The sequence below is a fragment of the Trachinotus anak genome, unplaced genomic scaffold (assembly GCF_046630095.1).
Source record: "Trachinotus anak isolate AG129_WGS33_773 ecotype Australia unplaced genomic scaffold, CSIRO_AGI_Tana_v1 ptg000013l, whole genome shotgun sequence".
NCBI classification, from domain to species: Eukaryota; Metazoa; Chordata; class Actinopteri; order Carangiformes; family Carangidae; genus Trachinotus; species Trachinotus anak.
In genome coordinates this window covers 15,418,375-15,443,425 of record NW_027273864.1, presented here as the reverse complement: position 1 = coordinate 15,443,425, position 25,051 = coordinate 15,418,375, and the positions used below count along the sequence as shown (strand labels likewise).

Sequence of the window (25,051 nt, the reverse complement as noted above, 5' to 3'; positions counted from 1 at the left end):
AGCGTAAAGCCTGCCAGCCTCTTACACACTTCAAACCAGACTGTGTGAAGGAATGGGAAGAGTGGATGGGGGCCGAAAAAAATCCAAGAAAAGATAGCAGATGAGAGAGGGCAGAAAAAAAAGAAAAAGTACAGCAGTGTGGGCAGTAGTGTAAGAAGGATAAGGGTGGGGTTTGAGGAAGATGCCATCCAGACTGATTTTTTTATGACACTCATTTGTCCCAGGAGTGGAGTGCAGCATTAATATGGTAATATCCCCCCAGGCAATAACAAGTGTTGAAGAGTGGAGGTCATCTACTGTATATGCAGCCCTGAGCCTGGATGAGCAGGTTGGAGATCCCTGTGGAATGACTTGGAGCCTGGCTGAGAGGAAGTTAAGGTAATGGTGGTCAGGCTTTCCTAAAATCACATTTTCAGCTGACAAAGAGAATGGTCCTGGGTGGGGGAAGACTGAAGATGGTCTGCTAATGGGAGAGAAGGCTCGGCAGTGCTCTCACATGTACACACATGTGAACCCCCACACACATTACCAGGCACAAACAATGTATGAAAGTCAAATCCTTGGAGAACCTGTGACAAACAAAACTCTTTAATAGTTCACTTTTGAATATTTGATATTTGATTGAATTGCTTGGCATGCATTAAAAGATGAGATTAGTAGTATTCCTTATTGTCAACAAATGAAAATACCAAGACCATAGACCTCATTTTATTCCAAAAACTATTAAAAACACATTAAGGGGTCACACTACTGCACAGGGGTACATGTTCCTTCATTACCATGAACATAAACACTGTTGATTCCACAAACGCTGTCCTGTAAGTTCTCACAAAAGCACCAAAATGTACACATATTAACCCACGGTGAAAAATAGTCCCCAGCAAATGCACTATATACTTCTGTTTGAGTAACATTTGCTCAAACACTGGAGACCAGCTGGTTTAGGAAATTACTGAGCTTGTTTTAAACTGAATATATATTTGTTAAGATTTTCAGTAATCTTCAGCAGGAATGGATCGGCTTTGAGATGAGAAGCACCGACCGAGGGAAGGGAAGTCAGATGCATTGGGAGACAGTATTGTTGGTTTTGGTGCGTTCATAGGATTTGCTGACAGTAAGATAATAATAATTATAGAATAGCTCTTACTTTAGCTATCCCTTAAAGATATTTTTTTTTGTCTTGCCCACCTTTTTGCTACAGGTCTAGCATGAGAAGAGTTTATCACTGTAAATGATGATTATTTTTTTCTGTATATGAAACTGAGAAAGCAGACGGTCCTCACATCTGAGAGGCTGGAGGCAGTGATTTTTGGGATTTTTGTTTAATAAGCTTCTTGAAATGAAATGTGCTTCTCTGGGCAGCATGTCAGTGAAAATTAATTGGGTTCAGTTGGAGATGTTTGTTTGGCTTTTAACCTGCTGCTCAACTGGATTTGGATCAACCAAATCGGTGTGCTCGACATGCATTCCCACAGGATGCGTTGCTGAGATTTGGGAGGTGTTAGTTTAACCTGCTCTGCATCTATGACCAACACACTACCCATAAAACCTTTTCCTGTGTAGGTTTGCAAAGTTATTTAGATACATTTTCACAGAGTAATTCCAGCTCAAAAACTAACTAGTGGAGTAAATAACAAATTACTCCAGGGCAGGGTTTATCTAACTGAACCTCTGTGGAATTACTCATAATGACTGATTCCAACAGTAACGTGGCTACAGAAACACACTGAGGTACTTCAGCCTCACTGTTTAAAAAAACAGATGGCTACTAACATGATCTATAGAAACTGGTGATGAAAGATAAGATATTTACAGGGGCTGCTGAATGGATTATCTCTGAACACCACTTGTTTGAATCCTGTTCAGTTAATGTTGCAAAGAAGATTGACTTGATCAATGATAACCCTGAAGTTACATCAGTAAAACAATGAAATGTCTCCCAAAAACACAACCACTGACCTTTCCTGATAAGGTCATTTATACAGTTAGCAATTAGAGAGTTGGAAAGTCCTCGACATTTGAATTTGAAGGCATTTTCTGAGTAGCAGCTACTGCAATTAAGAAGACGCAAATCAATTCAGAAGCTCACTGAGTCTTTGTAACTGTTTTCTGTCACACAAGTGTGCTCACAATCATTTCAGACAGTCAGTAAATGGAAAACGAAGCTCATATCAGTTCCTGAGTTTCACACAATCCACCTTGTTCCACAGTATGTAAACAGCTTGCCCCATCTTTCCCAGCCAAATGTACTGCCCCTCCCCCTCATCCATCTCCTCCTCTCTCCACCTGTAAAGGGGAATTCCCTTGTATGTGTTCAACGGTCCCTTCCGTCCCAGGAGCCCCATTCTGCCTTCCTCATCAAACATTCATCCTCTTTCTTTGTCTCTCAGAGATCATTACTGCAAAGCCTATGATTGGCTCCAACACGATGATGGATGTATGGTGCTTTTGTTTTAGAGGTTTTTATTGTATCTTTGCATTATTCATCATCACAGCACCACGCTGTTAAAAGAAAGTGGCCTGAAGCAGCATGATTTTCGGAAATCATTAGATGTGCTATTCCTCGACTAACAATTGATATCACTGAAGGCATTTAAGTAACCTTATTTTAAAATATGACAAAAAGTGAGCTCACATTGTGTTTTTCTATGTTTTTAAATTTCAACATTAATATAACAAAAAAAAAACCAAAACAATATCCCAGCAAAATCAGGATTGTTTTTAAATAGCTGCTTCAACTTGATTTTCCTCTTGCCTCATCAAAATGAAAGTTTCATTGCAGTTGGATAAGTCGTGATATTTTTCAGCAAATACCACCATGCAAGATTACACAGGGATATTTCCACCTTTAATTCAGAGGGTTGTTGCGTTTCCTTCTTGTTTTTTTTGTTTCACTTTAACTCAGCTATTCAGTAACACTCAAATAAATCTGAGAATCTGTGCCTCAGCATTTCTGCTCACTCGACTGAGAGACTTTTGCAAACAAAAGGCACCTTAGCATATTCTTTAAAGCCACCAAAAACCTAGTTTCAAGTTTGCTGATACTTGTCATCAGGACTGTGTGGGTGTAGTGTCGTCCATTACAATGGACAGTGATATGAAAACATAATCAAACAGCTTGCAACAAACAACTTGATTCAAATGTTGCTAAATCCTGATTGGTGCACTGAAGTAGGTGACATCACCCTGCTACTTCAAACCAGCGATGAGACCATGGACAAAATCCTAAATACAGAATCTCGCAAGTGAAATAACCAAGCTGTTGTAAACTGAAATGATGTGCTCCTGTCCCCATCGCTTATAGTAAGAACCTGATTGAGAAAATAGGTTTTCAGGCCCTTTGCATCCTAAATATCATCTGATTCAACAGCCTTGTGTTTGTCGTCACTGCCTGGGCATCTAAGTTGAAGGATAGAATCAAGCCTTTATGCCTCATTTATACAATACATCACAGGTGCTTGTCCCTGTGAAGTAGGTATGAGACATCAACCTGGTCATCACAGCACAAGTCCTTGTGTCGTTGGTGCTGTAGAATAGCCTCATGAAGTAAAACATGCAAATGTTACTTTGACAGGAATCTTTTCTCTTTTATAATAAAGATTTGCAAATCATTTTTTAAAGTAAATTGTAACCATTATTCTGATACTGAAACCAGGGCCGCTGTGGTTAGGACTAAACCTTTAGGGTACATGCACTACCAGGTGAGCCACCGTGGCACCCAAAAGATTTGCAAATCTTAATTGTAATTAAACTTTTTTTTTATTTCTCTCCACATAAATACATGTTTTTTTTACTTTCCATCACAAAATGATGCAACATGCTAATTATTCAAAATAACCAGTTGAAACTTTTTACGTTATTCACTTGATTTCTAGTTTGAAGTGATACCTTTTACCTATCAAACATCATAATGATATGGCTCAAGCGTCAGTTTCAGTCTGGTACGTACAATTTCTTAATTAATTTAAATGTCTGGATCTCTGGGAAATGTGGTGCAAAAAGCCCACCGCTGTGATCACATACAACCAAAATGCTTATAAAAATATGGAGCTTGAGATCCAATACTTTAAAAATTTGGTTCCCAACCAGGGGGTCACAACATTAGCCAAGATAGGAATTAAAAAAAAAAAATACATAAGTAATTTTCACAAAATTATGTTTATTTTTCAGACTTGTCTTTATAGTAGTGTGGTTTTACCCTTTCAGATATCTAAAACTTACTAAAATGAAACAATCTGAGTAGAGAAAATCAATATAATTGCGCTGCTCACAACTTATAGACAACCTTTTACACGGGGGTAACGATAAAATAGCTTCACTTTAAGGCATCACAAGCAAAGAAGGTGGGAAACCACCGTTTTAATGCATTAACACTGGGTCTCAAAACACTCACAACTCATACTTTGAGGACAATTTGAATGCTCTAATCAACAGATGATCAGCTGCCAGCACTTTAAATTTTTCTTGACACTTTCTTTTAACATCTTTGTCTGACCCCTTTCCTCCACTGACTTGCCAGATGTAGTATTATCAAGACATCTATCCATATAAACATACTCTCTGTCTTAACTCAATCCCAAATATACTAAATTAATGGTAAACACCAGTTGATTTGATTCTTTTTGACAGTTTGTGCAAAGTCTCTCTTGGACAGAGGCAAAAAAACCCTTACAACTACTGTGGCTACACAGATATGAAAATGTTTTGTTTGTCCAACTGGAATAATTTTTATTTATTTTACTTTTTTTTTTCATTACTGAAGTCCGAATTTATTTTAGGAAGAGCTGGAAGTAGAAGGAATCAACAATAGTTTGTTATTACTCTCAATGAAAATGATTGATGTAGCTGACCTAGGACTCACCAAGGAACCTCACATACGTACACAAAGAATATAAAACAGCAATGAGTCATTTGCAGTCAGTGCAGCAGTAATTTTAATGTGAGAGTCATGCACACATCTTTAATTAATAGGAAGCTTCTCTATGCTTTCGCTTGAGTAAATCTATGTTTAAATCATTCTACTTGACTAGAACTCTACTGAGGATGAAATGCTTTTTCTTAGTTTAATATGTTTAACCATTATTTTATCAAGACTGCATTGTCAGTGAATAGAAGACTGACTTTACAGACTCATTCAATATATATATTTGAGCTGAAATTCAGCTTATACGAAACACACCTATACTCTAAGCCTTTAAAACACACACACTGAAATTGTCAGTCTGAAACTTTTCCTCTGAATTTGTGGTGGTGCTGTTTTCAGTCACTTCTTATCTTTCATGGCCACTTTGCCTTCGCCTTATACACAAGAATCACACGGTTGTGTCTTACTAGCACTGGTGCAGATTTACTATCAGTGTACAGAATACAAATCAGTACATAAATACCCACATTTTCAATAGTGCAGAGGGACATTAAATATTTAATCATTAAACAGATGTTATAGGCGTCAGGTGCACACTATAGACCAGACTTTATAAGGACAATGCTGGCAGACATCCAACTGATGCACCTCACTTGCACAAGGTGTGTGTGTGTGTGTGTGTGTGTGTAAGTACATGCCTGACCATAAAGAAGACTAAGCTGTTCAATAGTCCTTTCTGATAGTACCAGAGGGATTCATCATAGAGGAATTTAATGCTGGTTGCTATTATAGCTCTAGTGTATTGTAAGAGGTCTGAGTGACAATGTGAGATGTCTCTTAACTAAGAACTAGAAAGTTAAGTCTCGCTCTGTTAAATGCAATGATTTGGTGGACAGCCACTTATCGGCTCTAATGTTTACTCTGGACTAATGGACCGCCACATTATAGATCAGTGTAGCGGCCATAAGAAATCTGGCACCTTTCCATGGCTTTTTATAGAGACTTGATGTAGTAGCAGACTTGCTTATACTAGAGGCATTCAGCTTGAGCCTTTACTAGTGAACTATACCTGAGAAAGAGGTTTTGACTGTTCTTTGCAGATACAACACCATTTTTTCCCCCCATTGTTCCAAAACTCTTACATGCCGCTACCAACTCTGGTTGCCCCACACTCTGTAATTAACAGCTTTCCCTGTCCTTATGTAACACTGCAAGTGTGTCCCCTGCAAGCATCAAGCCAAACGTCATATGTTAGAGACACTGCACGCAGGACTGAGCTGTGGAGGGAGCACAGGTCAGACAGCCTCATCCTCCTCCTGCTACTTTTTCTGTTTCTGGATTCAGATGATGGTAGTGGAGTACGTTCTTCTTCAGTCAGCCATGACCTGAATAATTTACAGCAATCAACATCTTCAGCTGTGAATTCTGGGCTCACACATCATTCTACCTCTTAGTCTTAGAGGAGGAGGATTTACTAAACAAAACGTGTTATTCTGTTATGTAAGAAATTTAGAAACAGGCTTCTGATATACTGATAATCAATTAAACAGTTATTAGTATAGTTTACTACTAATAAAATGTGTATATATGAATTATTATGTTGGCTGAAGTGATTACACTACACTCAGAGGGTTTTCTATTGTGTTTCATCTGCTGAACATGCAGCACAGATGCCCCAGGGACTGGAGGAGGCATCCACAGTACATTTTGCCTCCCTTAATGACTTTGTCCAGCATTAGCGACGCAGCCTCTAAATATTTGCGCCTCGGGGTATCCATTTATATTCCTCAAGTGTTTAAAAATGTATTTTAAACTCCCGATGATCTGATAATCAAAGAAACTCTGTCTGTAGCGCCACATACAGCAGCTATCTCGCTGTTCCCATTTTAATTTACAACAATATGATGTTGATCTGCACTGATGTGGTTCCAACCATTCGGGTTATGAATATGTTCATTATAATACGAGAGGAAAAAAACAGTAATGATACAAAACTGTGCATTTCCTGGGGTTAAGAGAATAAAACACTTAAGAAATGCCTCCTCCGAAAATAGAAACCAGTCTAAATATGAACCCTGATTGTGTAGAACATCTTCCTCTCTCCAGCACCCTGTGGCACACAAACTAATTCTCAAGTTTTTGAATTCTTTTTATCGACTTTCTCGGTAGTGCTTCGCACTTTCTGATACGCAAAGCGATTCCCCAAATGAATGAGACTGGAGACATGGCGGTTGGTTTGCACTGCAGCGCCTGTTTAGTAGTTTTTCAGCAGCCTCGCACATGTGGACGGTTGTGCAGCAAGTAGACGTGGCTGTAGCCACAGATGCAGGGGTAAACAAAAGGAGGCAAAATGTGGTCATCATGTGTCACATAATTTCCAATGTGGCAAAAAAAAAAAAAAAAAGAATAATACTGTCAGAACCTTTGTTTTTAGATAAGAACTACAAATATTTTGTCAACATAATAATAAAAAAAAAGGAGAGAGCTACTCCTCAACAAATGCAAACTTGAAAAAAACCGACTTAGTTGATCAAAAAACAGCTCGAAGGCTACTGTAGAAGTTCACAACAACACGCACCTTCGGGCATTAAACGCGCAAATCAGTCGAGACAAAAACACACACAACCTTACCTGTGCAGGGATCCTCAGTTTCCAACGCTGCTGTGCGGTGAACGGACTGTGTAAACCCAGCGCAGCAGCATCCTTTGCAGCAGTGTTGAGTTTTTTTTTTTTTTTGTTTTTTTTTTTGTTTTGTTTTTTTTAAACCCTAAAAACAGCGCGGCTGCGAACTGCACCGGAGCTGGACGAAGGAAGGAGGCGAGTGTCGCTGGCTGAAGTTTGAGCTGCGTGCCAGGAGCTGTCCGTGGTGCTGCTGCTGCTGCTGCTGCTGCAGAACCCCGACCACACGACGAGCCGCTGGATCCTGGAGGTTCAAAAGTCACATTCCCCAAAACGCGCTTCAAACAAACGCAGCTGACGCCCACTTCAGTGCTCTGGTGGGGAAAGGGCGTTTTACTTTCTTGAGCATCAAGTGTGACAGAGAGATATCATCAATTCAACGACCAATCTAGGGACAAAGGCGAGGTTTATGAGTGTGACAGGATGACAGATTTGCCTTGCTTTAGCGCGCAAGAAAGGAGGGAATTACACACAAAGTTTAAAATCTACCTGTTACTCGAGTAAAAAAAAAAAAAAAAAAAATCTTCAGCGTGGCAATAATATTTTTGCTGCGGATGAGCGCACCGACCTGGGAGAGCCTCAACTCTCAGAAGGTTTGGACAGTTGAACAAAGGCGCAGTTGCTCCACGCAAGATGAGTCCCGGAGACGCTCTGTCTCATCGCAACTGCATGCGACATGAATGCTGTGTAATTTAGAGCATAACGCCACAGAATCTGTTGTGTCTTTTAGCCGCTTTGTTCTGGTTTGAAAGCTGTTGAAGTGGATGTGAATATCAACTTGGAGAAGCTTTAAGAGTCGCCCCCTATTTGTTCAAGCGGTCGGGAGGGGGGCACGGCATGTTAAAATAAGGGTTCTTTGGAGACTGCTTATCTTCAGCGGTGGAATCTTTTTTTTTATTTTTTTATTTTTTTATTTGGGAGCCGCAAACAAGTTGTGACACGGCACGGGAGAGTGTGAGGTCAGTCCCAGATGGCACAGTGATGCGTGCAGGGGACATGCGCTTTGAGGGGGGGGGGCAGCAACCCTTTTCTCTGTCCTGCAAAAAGCATCTTCACATACGCAATGATCGGCATCTAAATTTGTATGTTGAGCCCCCCCCCCCTCCCCTTCAATCTCTCTCCATGTGCAATGTAATAAGATTAATAATTAACATCATGGGAAGGCAATAATCTCCGTGGCCTCAAAGCTGCATGACACCCCTGTGGGTTTCACAATTAATTAAATCAGTTGCTGACCCAGTGTGTCATCGCAGTCTCTTCCAGACTGATTTTCATTTTTGCCTCTGGACAAAGGTTGGGGTGCCAGGATTAAAACTGAAAGTGCAACGGACATGTGATGAGGGCATCTGTCCGTGCAGACTGATGACACCTCCGTAGGCAGTTTAGCCACCAATCTCATTGGCTCGTCACAAAACAAAACGTTACCGGTGGTCTTTTAGGTGAAACATTTTCCTTCCTCCCATGCTGGAAACAGCTGAGGTGATATTGTGAATAGATATGTGGTTCTCTCAGATGGACAACATAAGAGATGACGCTTCGTTTCTATCTTGCAGACATGGAAGAACAGGACAGGACAGGGTGCAGATGGGCGACAAATTAAAGGAAAAACCAACATTAACATGTCCTAGTAAGACAACTGTCAGCTTCGATGCTCCTTGGCTGAAGGGATGATCATAATTCTTCCAATATAGCCAATTATAGAATATAAATCTCTTCGACTGTGATGACATCTGGTGAAAAGTGAAGACCGTGGCATATGATTCCCATCATCTTCATACTCATTAACCCATTCAGTGACCCCTTGTGCCTTGTATGGAAGCAAATGCATTTGTTATGTTTCTCCACTTATTTATTCATGGCTTTCCTTTAATTTGTCACCCATTTACAGCCCTCTGCCCTCATGGGCAATTTTTGTGTGGCAGATGATACTGATATTGATATTTGAGCATTTAAAGTAACAATATATTGCTCAGTATTCATTTTTCATACATGAACACACAAATATTTTTGATAAGGTTTTTAGAGAATTGGGGATTAAGATGTCAGTGTTCTCTGATTGGCAAATGGTGTAAAACACGTCATTTGATTTGACGTTATTGACTGTATGTTGGCCTGACCAGGATCAAGACGGGCATTTTCTCCTGCTGGTTAATGGTGTATTAATCAGTAAAATGACTGTGCCTACTGTGTTGCTGGATTTGAATGAAAACATTTGTACTTATAGGTCATGATGTTCATTAAGGACCGCTGGCTAAAGAACACGTGTGTCCGTCAAAAATCAGTTGTCTGTTGGAGCTTCTTCTTGCTTCTCTGCTGCACACACAGCTGATTAAGTAAATTGTGACACAAATGCCAAACCGCTTAGTCAGAGGCCAGCCAGATAAACGCAGCTTATGCTAAGGCGACAATTTGGATACAATAATAACACTGTAATGATATTCTTAAGAGTGTTGTGCTTCCCACATTTGTATTGTTTTGAACATCCTGATTTAGCTTTTTAAATGTGCCACGGGAAATTGCTCCTTCAAACCTGTTTCAATCTGAAAACAGCTGTGCTTATTTTTGAAATTCATTCCTGTGCCTTTCCCAAAGAAGCGGTGGCACTGGCAGCCATTACAATGCAAAACCGTGACAGTGGATAACATTTAAGAGAGCGCATATTAAGTTATTAGGCACTAACTGGTTCATCAATAATGTCCCACTGCCACCCACCCTTTGTGGCATCTCTCCATCTCTGCTGGGAAACAAACAAATAAAAATGGATGAGAATGGTCGTCAGAGCAAAGTGATGATGATGCAGCTTAGTGTTAGAAACTGAGGTTGTTTCAAAACAGAAACATTTACGTATAACTGATACCTGTCAACTCGACTTTTAATTTGAAAATTTTATTACAGACAGAAAGACACAACCATGGCAATGTGCTGTACATTACTTCCAATGCCTCACACCACCAACAATTTTAGCCTACAAACATATCACAACTAGTCCGTGGAAGTGAGTGAATTTTGGCTACATAGAGAACTGCAGAGTGATATAAGAGACCGACTACAGGAGAGAACATTAAGTTAAAAAACTAAAGCAATTATCTGAGTACAGAGTAACAATAAAATGTTCTGTACAGTATCCAAAAGGAAAATACTTTCATTTTTGAATTTTATTATAAACCCAAGTCCTGGTGACTTGGTGACTTGGAGACTTGGGAGACTTGGCGTCCTCACTAGTGGTGACGAAAGTTTTTTTTGTTCTCCAGACTTCAGAATTTCCAAATTTTCCAAACTTCCCAAAAAGTAAAAGATAAAAGTAAAAAATAACACAATGAGACAAGTCCATCAAGATTTCAAGATTTTTACAGCATTAGCTCTTGCACATTTTCACCCAATCATTACTGTATATCAATACACCAAAGTCAAGTAATGCACAAAAACACATGACATAATTTTTCTCAAGACACGACCTTGAAAGTGGGGTACAATATCAACTGTCACACATGGTGAAACGGTGCTGTATGATGAGCCAGTGTCTTTCCTTTGATGTGGATCTTTTTCTGAAGTGTCACTTCCAATCTGAACAGGAATGGTGGTGATTCAAGTTCAAAAGATTACTGTTTGAAATGAAATATAGAATTAAACAAATCTTGACTCTCATTTGCTGCACACCATGTGCAGAGAAAATTAGGTTTACTCAAGAAGACTTAACTCTATTTGGTTGTCTGTTGCGCTATCCTGACAGTTTAAATATAAGATCAGGAATTATTTTTAAAAAATGAGATTACAGTATAACAAAAAGTAGAGGCTTTAAGAGACTTAGAAGGCGCAGAAATATGGCATGTTGGTCATGGCATGAACAGCTTTAGATCCACCAACAAGATTACATGACAGATAACCAGCAATCACAACAACTGAGAAACTTTCTAGCATGCCAGCGTTACATGGCCTCATCCCTTATCTCCTCAGCATCCTTCCTACTCCTCTCCATCCCCCAAGGCCTCCTTCTTCTCAGCCACTAGTTCAACTGCTTCTCTAGCTCCATCTTCACCCTCAGGGAGCTCCTTCTCTTCGCCATCCTCCTTCTCCTCCCTCTCTTCTCCCTCCTCCTGCTCCTCCTGATCCATGTCAAGCTCTTCAAAAGACGAGCCGCTGCCCATAGACTCATTTGAGTCTCTGTCGCTGTGCTCCCTGTGCTTAATGTCTTCGTTTGCATCCATTACGTCCCTCAGAGGCAGGGATGAGGCCAGGGAGGCGGCTGTGGAGGCAGCCAGGGATGTCTCTCTGCTGTCCCAGGGCACGCCACCACTCACTGAGCTCACGTCACTGTGCGAATCTGCACCTGCAGCAACACAGCAAAAAGACACGGATAAAATGGGCTGCATGAGTAATCTTCGTGAAGAACCTGTCTAATAAACAGGTTATTAGAAGCAAGGAAAACTGAGTTACAGTGAACTAGGTTTGTGTTTTTTTGTGAGCTAATTTGTTGTACTCGTAGTGCAGGATGGGTGTGAGTGAGTCACAACTGCCTCCATAATTCAGACAAAGCGCCACATAACGGTGCTATTATGGTTAGTGCACCTCCTAAATGTTTATCCTGCATCACACTCTGGTTTGGACATAAGGCTCATATTAGCACTGGGCATAAAAACACATCAAAATCAAGTCACATTTGGGTAAAATGTGAAAGGTACAGTATTTACACTCAGCAACTCTTCAAACCACTTTTAGAAGTAGCCAGGGACCACCTTAAACATCTAAAGAGAAATTCAGGGAGAAACATGATATTTGTTTAGATACAGTGTGGAGAGGTGTTAAGTGAGAAGGAACCAAAGGTAACAGGAACCTACAGCCATGCTAACAGCTCTGTGTAACTGCGCCTACGCACAGCCCTGCTTTGAGATGAATGCTTACATGAGCATGCAAGCATGCTCACAATGACAATGCTAACATGTTGATGTGTAGCAAGTATAGTGTTGACAAAGTTCATCATCATATACTCAGCATGATGACATGCTAACATTTGCTGATTAGCTCTAAACACAAAGTACAACTTTGGTTTACGTTTCACAGTAATTTGGTTATAAACCATTATAATTTGGTTATAAACCAAATTACAAACTAAACTTTCGAGTTTAAGTTATTAATTCACCCTCAGGGGACATGAATGTACCAAACTGCATGACAAACCATCCAATAGCTATCAAGATATTTTACTCAAAACTGCAAATGTCTACGCCATGGGGTACTAAGGGAAAGAGGATGATTAAAGTCATGAGGCTCCATTCTCTGAGGACCATGAATGTTGTTGCTGCAAAAAAAAATTCACCTTTTTTACAAAGCAACAAAGGGTGATCAAAGATGAGAAACTTAATGTTGGTCTTATAAAACATCTGAGCCTCTGCGCACTTAAAATTCACCAGATCTGTCTAAGAAATATTTAAATCAATACTTTATCATAATGACGGCAACCCCTCGTCCTTCAGCACGGACCTGTCTATTAAAGCTCATCAGGAGTCTACGCTAAAGCTGAGTTCAGGGAGACTGCTGTAATTAAAAAAAAAAAAAATGAAGTCACCAACATGTTAGTAACGTTACGTGCATCTAATTATCCTATGTTGTGGTTCTGTGAGGCTAAGTATGGCTTCACAGGGAAGGAATGCTGTTGCTCTCGCTGTCTGAAGCTCATAATACATATCTGAAATCATCATGAAGAATGTCCATTAACTTAATTGGTGGAGACTTCCTCACCCACATGATCAGCTTGCTAATGTGTTCAGACTAAACCTGATTCTAATTGGCCTTTGATCTATGTCTCTCTGCGACCCAATAGCCATTCATTATCCCTGACTACTGATATAAAATGAAATGAAATGAAATGAAATATTATGTAATGTGCTCAGTTGTGATAAGAAACATTCATTGCAATAAATGTCAGAAGTATGACAAACTTAAAGGAGAGTGGAAATAAACTCCATCAATCAACGGTTCATAAAGTGAAAAGCAGTGTGACAGGTGGGTTAAAGACATAAACTAACTAAACTGAGACGACAGAGAAAAATGAATTTCCAAATGAAAATCAGAAACAGGTCTGATAAATATAAAAGAGGCACATCACACCTCCCACCTACACAACAAATATTACTCAGTGGGCTGTCTGCAGCTGATCTTCCAGGGGAGACTTCAGAGTTGGAAGAAAGAATACGAGAGCAAAAACTCAGCAAAAAGCCACAGATATAAATTAGAAATTATTTCTTGTTTTTCACCTGTGTGTTGTATTACAACAGCTGTGATCAAGTTGAGACGACTGACTGGTCAGCCAAAATTGGTTGGGCAAGAAAATCTGGGTTAAAGTTTGTCCAGTGTATGGTTGTGTATTGTTTATAGGATTTTTTCTCTCCTGTTCCTGTGCAAGCGTTTCATTTTTTCTATTATGGACTTATTTTGTTTCAGATGAATGGGCTTGATATTAAAAGTCTTCCACAAATAAAATCTGACTTGACTTGACTTGACTACCCCACAGGACACTGAAGCACTAATGTCCGATCCATTTTCCTGCTGCTTTCACACTCCAAATAAATCTCATCCACACATCAAAGCGTGTTTGTGTTAAATGTGTCACGAGGGACCCAAATACAATAAACAGGGAGTCTTGGAGCTCCTGACTAAGGTCAGCCTTTTCTTTTCATTCATTCAAATCTCAGTATCACTCAGCAATCTAATTATCACATCTAGCAGATCTAATCCTTTTTGCAGTGAAGAATATAATATATGGAAAGTCCATTATGGTTATTTATATCATCTATTTATGGGCCTGTTGATTACTTAGCAGGTCCAAACACACCCACTGGGAATGGTCTTCAGTGGAACAGCTCCAATGTGAGTGTGATGTGACCCAGGAGTATTGTTTTAAACTGCATATAGATGAGATTATATAGCGATTTATATTTCATTTGCATGATGCAGTAAAATGACTTTTCCACCAAGACTCGTTTTACAATACAAGGAATTTTGCAGGAAATAATGGGTCTATTTAGGGTAATTGGGCGGACAGCCCCCAAGGAAGAGCCTCAACACACTGGACAACTTTCACCCCCTTCTATAACTGCAAGCAAGTCCTGAAATTGGTACCCTGGTTGAAGCCAGCTGTGCCTCTGAAAGTCTTTTAGATAACATTTGCCTAAATTAGTTGCTAAATTGGGCCCATTGGGATTATTAGCAGAAAATCAAGGTCTTGTTCTTCAAACTATTTGAAACAGAGGAGAGGATTTTTAAGGAGGTAATTAGACACAGACAGGGCTGAGGCATGCTGAGAGTTGGGAGAATCACAGTCTGGTTTATGCATTTCCTGTCACACTTTTCTTGCCATCCACTCAAAGTTAAGAAGGGACACAGTAGATGAACCTTCCTGTTTACAAATGAGGGCTGGGAGGAAGCAGCATTTAAAGTTTTTTCTGCCACTGAACGTTGTTCCTTTCTGGAAGTAGATTGTGGTGGTGACAACGGTCATTTGCCAAGAGCTTCAGACATTGTTGTGTTTACAAGAAAAAGGTTAGAATATTCCCTCTGATCAGCCCTACTTCTTCATCGTGTCAATGCTGAACTGAGGGGTAGACCAGGCACTACAGTGACTCACTGTTACAAATTAGCGTAGTATTACAAGATGGGCCAGGGATAGCTGACTAGCATGCTAACTTCAGTAGAAGAAAGGAAGTGATAGTAATAGAAGCAAAAAGAGGGTTTCTCTCGACCACTGGAGACAGCTCCCATCGAGTAAAGAAATTAAGTTTGATTCGGAACTCAACGTTTCTTTTATACTGGTAAGTAAACAATATTTAATGCTAATGTTGACTATGTAGCAATAGCAAAAACTTACATAAAACATCTTTAAGGATACTCATTCTAAAGGTGCAATGCATTGTTGTGTTTAACTCTTATTTGGTGATGCTCAGATGTTGTTATTTTATTGCGCCAATATGCAGTATGTCATATAAAACTAGAATCACAGCCTCGTGGTTGTATGCCACCGCCAACTAAGTTTACGTCCATGTCTGTCCAGGCTAATATATGTAGTAAAGATTTTTGAGGGAATTTAATAAAAAGTATAGGTGTACTTTCAGAACATTGTGACATTATAGTGAAGCTGACCTTTGACCTTTTGGATATAAAACTTCAGAATTTTCTTATTTTAGACATTTGTTCAAATTGTCATAAATAGCATATGAAATCTAGAGTTATGGCCAAAAAAATGTTTTGTTAGGTCACTCTGACAATGACCTTTGAACTCTGACCACCAAAATCTAATCAGTTCATCCTTGAGTCAGGTGAATGATTTCAGCCTCAGCTGATGCCAGCAAGGAGGCATAAAAACAGTGATTCTCAAAGTAAACAGTTTAATATAAAACAAACAAACAAAATAAAAAACACAGGCACAAAACATCGCCTCATTTTCCAGTTATCATTTTAAAATATGCAGGAGTTCATCTTCATATAACAGTAATCAAGTTTCCAACCAAATTTACCAAAAGATTTAACCAAATTCCCGGATTAAAGAAAATATGAATGAATGCAAATTTCCATCCACTACTGTTAAATGATTATTAGAAGTTGGGGTCAATGAAATAAAAAGTTGGCACTAATTCTCTAGTTGAAGGCTATTAAACAATTGTCGAAGAAAGAGGTAGCACGAGATGACGTTATTTAAAAGGGAGGTGGATGGAAACGCACGCAGTGTCTCATCTTGCAACACATTTAACATTGAAACAAAGCCACTTCTTATTATAACTGATACCTGACACAACTATAATTACATATTTTTATAGAGCATTATTACCTAATGTATAATTAATCAGTACATACAATCAAAAAAAAAAAGGCAATAAATATTCAAATGTAAAAATTCAAATTTGTTTTTAAGTTTAGCCTGCCGTGTCTCATAAGGTTGTATTGTACCATAGCTGAGTACAATAAGTCCCCTGTGGATTTCTGTGATGAAGTGAATATTTATTATTGGCATAAATGGTATAAAAATGAAACCCACTGGCCTGTTTTACTCTGAGGCTGGTTTGTGTCCCCAAAAGATTAACAAGCTTTTTCACAGTGCTGTGATCATAAGATTATCATAAAAGTGTTTTCAGTTTGTTTGAGTGTTTACTGCCTCTCTCTGTGCTGTGATGGTGGAAGCAGGACAAATGTTAAGGCACAGTCAGAGTTTATGGTCAAGTCAGTCTATAATGTAGACAGTGGATGAAGGATGAAAAGTCGAAGGCAATCTCCCAGGTGCCGGGGAGGGATTTCCACAGCTGGCTTGTCAGACAAAGCTTAGCTCCACTGATTGATCAGTCACTCATTAAGAAAGCTTGGCTGTGTCTGAGACTGAGAGCATACACACACGCACTTACACACACGCACTTACACACACGCACTTACACACACACACACACACACACACACACACACACACACACACACACACACACACACACACACACACACTTTGTTTTGAAGAGTATCTATGTCTGACAGTGGTTCCTACACTTTCAAATTCATATATGAGACCAAAAATGATTCAAAAACACAAAGTTATACAAGCCATGACGCAGGAACACTACACCTAATCAGGTAGACATTTATACAACCTCACACCTGCCTGTTTGGTGTTGTATAACCTAAAGTAACTGTGCTGACTGTGCAGATGTTAAAAAGTTTAGAAAATGCACCACAACAATAAAAATTATATCACTCTTGAAACACCATTTATGCTTCTACCACTTTCAAACACACAATTGTTTCTTTTCAGCTCTTGAACAATGAAAAGACTTTGGGTTTTAAGTGTTTCAAAAGGAGCATAAAAAGGATCTCACAGTAACAGCTCCTGAAGCGAAAGTGAAGTGTTTTTGTAGTCATTCCTGTGCAATGTGATCTCAAAGCCCTATTTATTATTTAACTCGTAATTTTTCATTTACTGAATACACTAAATAGCAATTTGATTCAACGTGATGAGTGTTGAATTTGACTTATACCATTGTATACTGTCATTTTGAATAGTAAAGGAATAGTGTGGTGTTTTGGGAAACACACTTATCCTGTTAACATAAGATGCAAGGCAACCAGTTGAGACTCCATGAAGTTACTATACCTGGCTGCTGCCAATTTACTGGCTGCTTAAGTTGTAAGCTAGCTAGCAACAGATGCACTAACTGTGTCTGTGTGTGTCTATTTGTGTGCCAGCTCAACCTCAGAGACTCCAGTTTTCTGCTTTTTTCCTCCAATCTGTCTCCTTTGTCATCTCGGGACTGTAAAGCCTTGAGATTGTTTCTAGATTGAAACATTTTCAGCTCACATTTATGGCACTTTATGGTAGTTCCCACTCCCCTCTGCAAATTTGGATCTAATTGTGTCTTTACATTAACTTTGTATGCAATCGCCCCCTAAAATTCACTTTGTATCGTGTCTCAACCAATACTAAAGCCACAACTTGCTGGTTTTACATTTCCATATGTGTAAGGACTAAACAAAAAAGATATAGCATGTTCATTAGTAAACTCAAGTGCTAGTAGATGTGCTTTTAAAATTTGGAAAGAACGAGACTAGCTGCTTCCCCCTGCAGTCTTTATGCTAAACTAAGCTAATTACCACTCTGCTGTAGCTCCATAGACAGAGGTAAGAGCGTGGTATACATCTCAGCTAACATCGAACTCTTGGTAACGCTAGGTTTGTGTTGCACAAGGTGGTAATGTTTTAAAGCACACCCTTTTTCTATAGTTTAAAATCATTTTAGATTATGAAAATGAAAATGATGGGTCTATTAATAAAGAAAACACAGAAGTTAACAAAAGATTTTAAGACATTTGTGTGCACTTGTGGATGTGAATGCGTGCGTATGTGTGTACTAGGCAATGCACCATTACAAAATGACTGTCCTTGTGTAATTATAAAACACACAACATCAACTTAATTTTATCTGAATCACCCTGCTGAAATGTCTTCTAGCACTTTAGTTCTTTGTTATTAACTTTTCTCATTTGTTAGGAAGGCAAGCAATAATCTAAGCATGGTCTCGGTCTGGTGATGCTAACAAATTAATTTAAAGTTGTGAATAGCTTCGTCTCTCTGTACAGCAGAATGTCAGTGGCTCTACAATAGAGTATCTCTCTGGAGAATGGCCTCTACCTGTTACAGGTAGCACCACTCTGCTTCAATGGTGACTGCAATCTAAACATGCCGAAACCTGTAAACATGTGCAGATCATGTAAGACCCCTTTCCTGATTTCATTAAAGATGTGTTTACAAGAGATGTCAAATGATCTGAGCTCAAGGCAAACAGCACCTGAGGTAAATCAACCCACCTCCGCCCACTCTGTCCCATCAACCCAGCACCGTTTACTTTCTCTGGTGATTTGTTCAATGACAAAGTCAATACTGCCATGGGTGCAACCTACAGGTCCAGCAAGTTTGAAAGAGTAATAGCAGCAGAGAAGACATTGTGTTTGAAGACACATACTTGCAGTGACAGAACAATTACAGACTCTCATATATCATATGTCCTCGGTGATCCAAGGGCAGGAGGGGAGTCAGTGCAGTGTCGGACAAAATAAAAGTTGTCACATATTTCCTCCTTGTCTGAGCCTCACTGAGACAAGCTCTAGTTTCAACAGAGCAGAAACTTGTGTTTCTATCAACACGCTTCATTAGATGAGATTAGATGAGAAAACAAAACTTCCATGCAATGAATCATTTTTTTTTTACTTTTCAAACTTTAGTTTTCAGTAACACAAAGGGACATTTCTTTAAGCTTCTTGAACTATCCTCTGTGGCAGAGCTTTTTGGTTGATGCTGTCTATTATTTCCTATTGAGGGGCTCTGCAGTAATTAGTGTTGGGTTGCAATTAACAAAATATTACCAGTAATGTCAGTTCCTCTGTCCTCATCAGAGTCCTCCTCTTTCACATCTGTTTTGACCTCCTCCTTCATCTCTGGAACAAAGAAGTCTGTCTGGCGCGACAGTGGAACCATATAGTTGGTGACGTCTGGACCACAGATCTCAATAGTTGGGAAAGCACACAGCTTCCTCTCCTGTGAAGGAATTGAGACATGGAGGAAAGTTAGTTAAATGTACATGAATAATGTTTCACCAAACTGTTGCTTTGTACATGCTCCATAGGAGTTCACAGAAAACCCAGAAGGAACTGAAGACTGAAACATAGACATTAGGGAATATATATATATATATATGTAGCTGTAGTGTAGGCCCTCGTGTCTCATGGGAATCTTACATCTACAGTTTGTTGTACACATTCACATGTGCAGAACAGCTTTAAAACACTCAATGACATCACAAAATGTACCTCTCACTCCAAACTTCAAATTAGGACCATAGTAAACAGTGCATGAGGATCAGCACAAAGAGCAATGAGTGTATAGCAACAGATTTTTGACTGCTGCTAAAACTTAAAATGAAAATATGGATAATATAGATAACTGTAATGTTTTTAGATAGGCAGGTTGCCTCAGATAAGCAGGAAATATCGGTTATGTAGATTTAAAATGTCTTCACTTTGCTGACATAACACTATGTCTTTGACACATTAATATGAATACGTGCCCTCCCATATGAGTCCATTAAAGATGCATTACCATCCACATCTATGTGTCTACATTAGCACTCTCCGGTGGTGTGTGTAGAAAGTAGTGAGTTTATAAATATTATACCATATTTGCTCTAAAGAGGACATTAGCCTTGCATAATTTTGCTTTTTGCTTTCATATAGTTCTCAAGGGAAAGCAGAGAAGTGAGCTCTCCAGTGGGCCATCAGGCTACAACTGGAGGAGGCCTGGGTGAGCTGCACACGCCAGCCTCAGCTATGATTGGTCGTAAAGTGAAAGGTGAATGTTTTAGTATGAGACACACTAATATATTTATTCCCCAATTATTTTCTGTCATATATCTACAATTACTGGGTACAGTGAGATTATCACTGAGTAACAAGGCAGGAGAAATTGGGTAACAGTGTTGATATTGCAAGGAAATGTTATTGTATTGTGACATGTACATAAAAGAAATTACCACTGAAATTATCATTGAAAGTTACATTATAAAAATATTATTAATGCTGATGAACAAAACATTAGTTTAACTCTGGGAAAAATTGATATATGATGATCATGACCTAGAAAGTGGCTCAATACATTCACATACACTTTACCACACAAATATACTTTATCGAGGACTTTTTGTTGTTACCTGTTAGTAACAGAGCACTGCCCTCAAAACAAACCCAAGACATTTTCTACAGCATTTGTGTGTCTGTTTATAAATCCATATCTCCGCCAGTTGGTAACATTTGTTTGTCACATGGTTCTGCAAAGTGTTTACTCTCTTTTTTTTTCTCACGAACCCTTGTTAATTTCTATTAATTCCTAATACATCATATGAAGAGCGCTCATTCCCTTATTTCTATCATATTTTTTTCAGACATAAACAAAATATGTATGCACAGGGGTAAACAGCTGACAACATTAATCTTGTTCATGCTTTATTTGTTTTTGAGAATAACAACTGTAATCCCAGTTACTCTATAAGAAAAGTCTTCTTTTAAACCCCTCAGGCATCAAGTGCCCAGTTTGGAAATCCAAGGTCCCCTCTATGACAGATACTGTACTTTCTCTATTCCTGTATGTTCACTGTAAGTGAAAACCAGGTTTCATTTTTATTAAGCTGCTACCAGATAAATGTGTTGAATAGTGCTTTTGTGATCCACTTTTCTTTGTCCGGGATCTCTAGTGGTTTTTTTCCACACTTTCATTCCCACATGGACATGTTAACAGACAGATCCAGTGCTTTATATTACACAATATAACTCCCTTTATTTGAATTTTTATGCTCACAGTGGTCTGCCTCTCGCTGTGTGAACATTCTCAGAATTTTATAAATCTCTAGTCTCTGAATTTAAGTGAATGTGCATACTTGCAATGTTGCCATGGCTGTGTGACAAAAAGGTCTATTCTAGGCCATTTGAAGAGGGCAGGAAACGTGTTGGACGGTCACCTGACTCATCTTCTACTGGGTCAGGGTGAGCTGGGCTGATTGATTGGTTTTAATCTAATCCTCTGCAAAATAAAACTGTAGGAGCTGGTATGAATCACCTGGCTGCTACACACAGGGGTTCCAGCCCCAGGGCTGCCTATGCAAATGAGTACCCATCTCTTTGAACCTGCGCCGATAATGAGCAGAGAAATCGAGACAAAGACAGTTCACTATACTATAGGCGCACACACACATACACACACACACACATACACACACACTTGTGCATGTCTCCAAGGGATACTGTCACAGATAAGAGAAAGAAACCAGCATGTGAGAAAGATGTGTACCAATATATGTGTGCATTACTGATAGTCACATTTACCTTGTTAAAACAGTAACTTGTTCATAATTATCATATTCTGTCTGCATAAGAGGTGTCTACCCTTGTGCCAGGAGGGACTGCAGGTTTTCATTTTTACTGGAGACTACATCAACTGATTTTAGTGATTAACACACCATCAGCCAGAGAGGAACTGTTGTGAAATTGCCTCATTATCTTTGGTAGAAATGAAAACCTGAACATTGAACGGCACTCAATGACAGCATGAGACCTCACTCCATTATATGTGCAGATTTTTGCTTTCAGTACAGGAAATGACAAAGGACATATTCCTACCAACTCTGAATGCTTTGCCTAAGGTGATGAGCGCTTCTTTGACATTGCTGTAACATCTAAAGCTAAGCAGGCCATCCAGTGAAAACATTTTGGGGGACTGGATTGTGCATCATTTTGGTGCATGCTGTCAGTAATCCTGTGCACAGTATTCCTCTGTGTAAAATGTATAGTTTTGGGCCTGAGGTCTGCCAGCAAAGTTTAGGCCACACTGTTGTTTACATGGCTTTCAATGGTTATGTCTTGCTACATGCTTGTTGGTATATTAATTGTTATCAATATAGGCTTTTTTCCTATGAAAACTGAGATTTTTACATCATTTTCAATAAACATGTTTGATGTTTATTGCCTTACCCATCTGAGATCTGTGAAAGGGACAGACATATATATGCTAATAATTAGTTTCATCTTGTTCTCACTGTTATTCCAGAGATATTTTTGCATAATTGATCTCCAACCACTGTCCTGTTAAGGTGTTTCACAATATCAAGTAGACTTTAAAAAGAAATCTCATTCTCACCTTTCACCCTTCCAAACTGTGGCATTTATTAAATTGTGTCCCTCCCTGCAGGTATTTTGCAGCGTTTACTCTGTCATTATAATATTCATTTCAGTTTCACTTTCTTTTGATATCCAGAGTGTTACCCTTTGATGTATTTCAAAGAACTCTGACTCCACATGTGAATTTTAGGTTATTCCTTATCACTCCCTCTATTATTAACATGAAGAACTGCTTCAAAGAGATGGTAATTTATATATACTTGACCCAACTCCATATGTGTGTGTAAACAGTGTCACTACTTCACAAACCCCACACGTATTAACCAAATTACCACACACATATCTTCAAATAATAATAAAACCTTACAATTCTGTATGTGTTTAATTATAATTTTTTAATTGACTGTTGACTGTAAAATCCCAACCACAAACACTTTTGTCCAGTCATAGCTTAGCACTTTTATAAATCCAAAAAACACATGGCCAAAATGGAAGGAATGGATTAAACTGTGTTTTTATCTGCTGCACACTGGCTGACGAGCTTACCTATAATAACTGCCTGTTGTAACCCAATATTATTTCCAAAGGCAAGGGACGTGATGTAAACTAACTACATAAATTTTGTGGGGTTACGCGTTGTGTTAGAAGAAGACCTGTTCAGGAGTGGAAAATCCACCACATGAGAGCATTAGCATTAGCTTACTTTAAATAACTAACATCTATTATTAAAAAGAGATAGCAAGATGAAAGCATCATCTTTGGAAGGTACATTTCACTGACCACTAATCCATATTCCCTCTCACCAGGGAAATGAATAAAGAACTAGCAGATAGATTCTCGGTCCTGTCATAATCAAAACTCACTCCTGCCTTGAATGTTTTAATTATATGACAAGCAAGATGTTCTATTTCGTCCCAGTGCCCTTTTCTGGTCTCTGCCTCCATGTCTGCTGTCTGATTGGGTGCCATCTATTTCCCTAAAGCCTATCATGGAGTCAACATGCATCCACTTAACCTTGTGTGTCTGTGTCTGGGAGCTGCTGGGATTGAAATGTGCCCTCCTGCAGGATACAGAGGTATTTGAGTCTAAATCATCTAAAAACAGGTCAGTTGTTCCTTCCTGCCGCCTCAGAGCAGACTCAACATTTATGATCATCACAGTTGCACTTATTCTCACTCAACGCTGATCCATTGTCCCAGGCGAAGAACCAGCAGCACATCCACCACTGAACCAACATATTCCACACACCATTACCTGTTCCTAACATTCATAATGGTTCTACAAAATGGGTCACTTTTAGTCCTGGCCCTTCTGTCTGTGTTATGCAGCCTCACTTTAATAATTTATAACCTTGCAGCACTGAATTGTTTTGTCTATTAAACATGTTGCATTTAAATTGATTGAGAGTAAGTGGCTGATGAAGAATAAGTGATCCAGTTGCTATACAACACAACCTTCACTGTATTTTCTGGTGCAAAGATCAGTGCCTTTATTCTGAAGAGAATATTCCCAAAGCTATGATTCTGCACTGCAGAAAATCACGTCAGGATTGGGGTGTAAAGAAATCAGAATATTAAAGATATACATGTTTTTATTTCAACCTAACACTACACTAGCCTACTTCACAACTGTATGTGGCTATAGCTTCTCAAATTATGAAAGCATCCTAATTAGAGAAGTCAGACAGTGTAGAATTTAGTTGGGATGACAAGCTGAACAGCCTTGATGGTAAAACCATGACTGTAAGCACCACTTGAAATAACATGTAAGCCTTTAGATTTCTTTGGTTTTTTTGACAATGTATATTGTGAGTGAACAGAAATTTGTCAACAGTCAGACACGTTTCTATACTAGTTATACTGAGATAGCTTGTGTTTTAATTTTGATGGTTATATCAGGCCATTGTGGGTGATGCTGTACATCAAAGAGCAAATCCCCTTTACAGGAACATTGGATTTACAGGAGTCGGGTAATAAATACCTTGATTTCTTTTTCAGCTATTTAATTTGCTCCTCCTTAGTTTACCTATAATACATGTCTCAATTGGTTTCCCAGGAAATATTATTACATATGTTTGTACGTATATGTATTACAAACATATATTTGTAATTTTAACATAATTAAGCAAGTACATGTTCAGGATAGTGAGAGCTGCTGTGCCAGCTGTGAGAGCGTCATTTAACAGATCAAAGCATCAAGCATCAGTTCTGCTGAAATGCCCTTGACCAAGACAATGAATCTCTTACATCCTCAGTGGACAATTCTATGGTTGACCTTTGACCTTCTTTAGAAAATACAAGCAGTAATTTCCCACTAAATC

At 39.0% G+C, this 25,051-nt stretch overlaps 2 protein-coding genes across 2 annotated transcripts in view; both read right to left on the bottom strand.

The window, feature by feature from the left end:
• Window positions 1-7,859, bottom strand: part of grm2a (glutamate receptor, metabotropic 2a) — a 33,609-nt gene extending 25,750 nt beyond the window's left edge. The window contains exon 1 of the mRNA XM_071495064.1: window positions 7,496-7,859. The gene's annotated coding sequence lies outside the window, so the exon portion shown is untranslated. The remainder of the gene's footprint in view (window positions 1-7,495) is intronic.
• A 2,538-nt stretch (window positions 7,860-10,397) lies between these two features.
• The window catches only part of tex264a (testis expressed 264, ER-phagy receptor a), a 68,091-nt gene continuing 53,437 nt past the window's right edge, over window positions 10,398-25,051 (bottom strand). The window contains exons 3-4 of the mRNA XM_071493933.1: window positions 19,432-19,603; window positions 10,398-11,870 (exon numbers count right to left, since the gene is read on the bottom strand). Coding sequence (XP_071350034.1) covers window positions 11,506-11,870; window positions 19,432-19,603 — 537 coding nt within the window. The 3' untranslated portion in view covers window positions 10,398-11,505. The remainder of the gene's footprint in view (window positions 11,871-19,431; window positions 19,604-25,051) is intronic.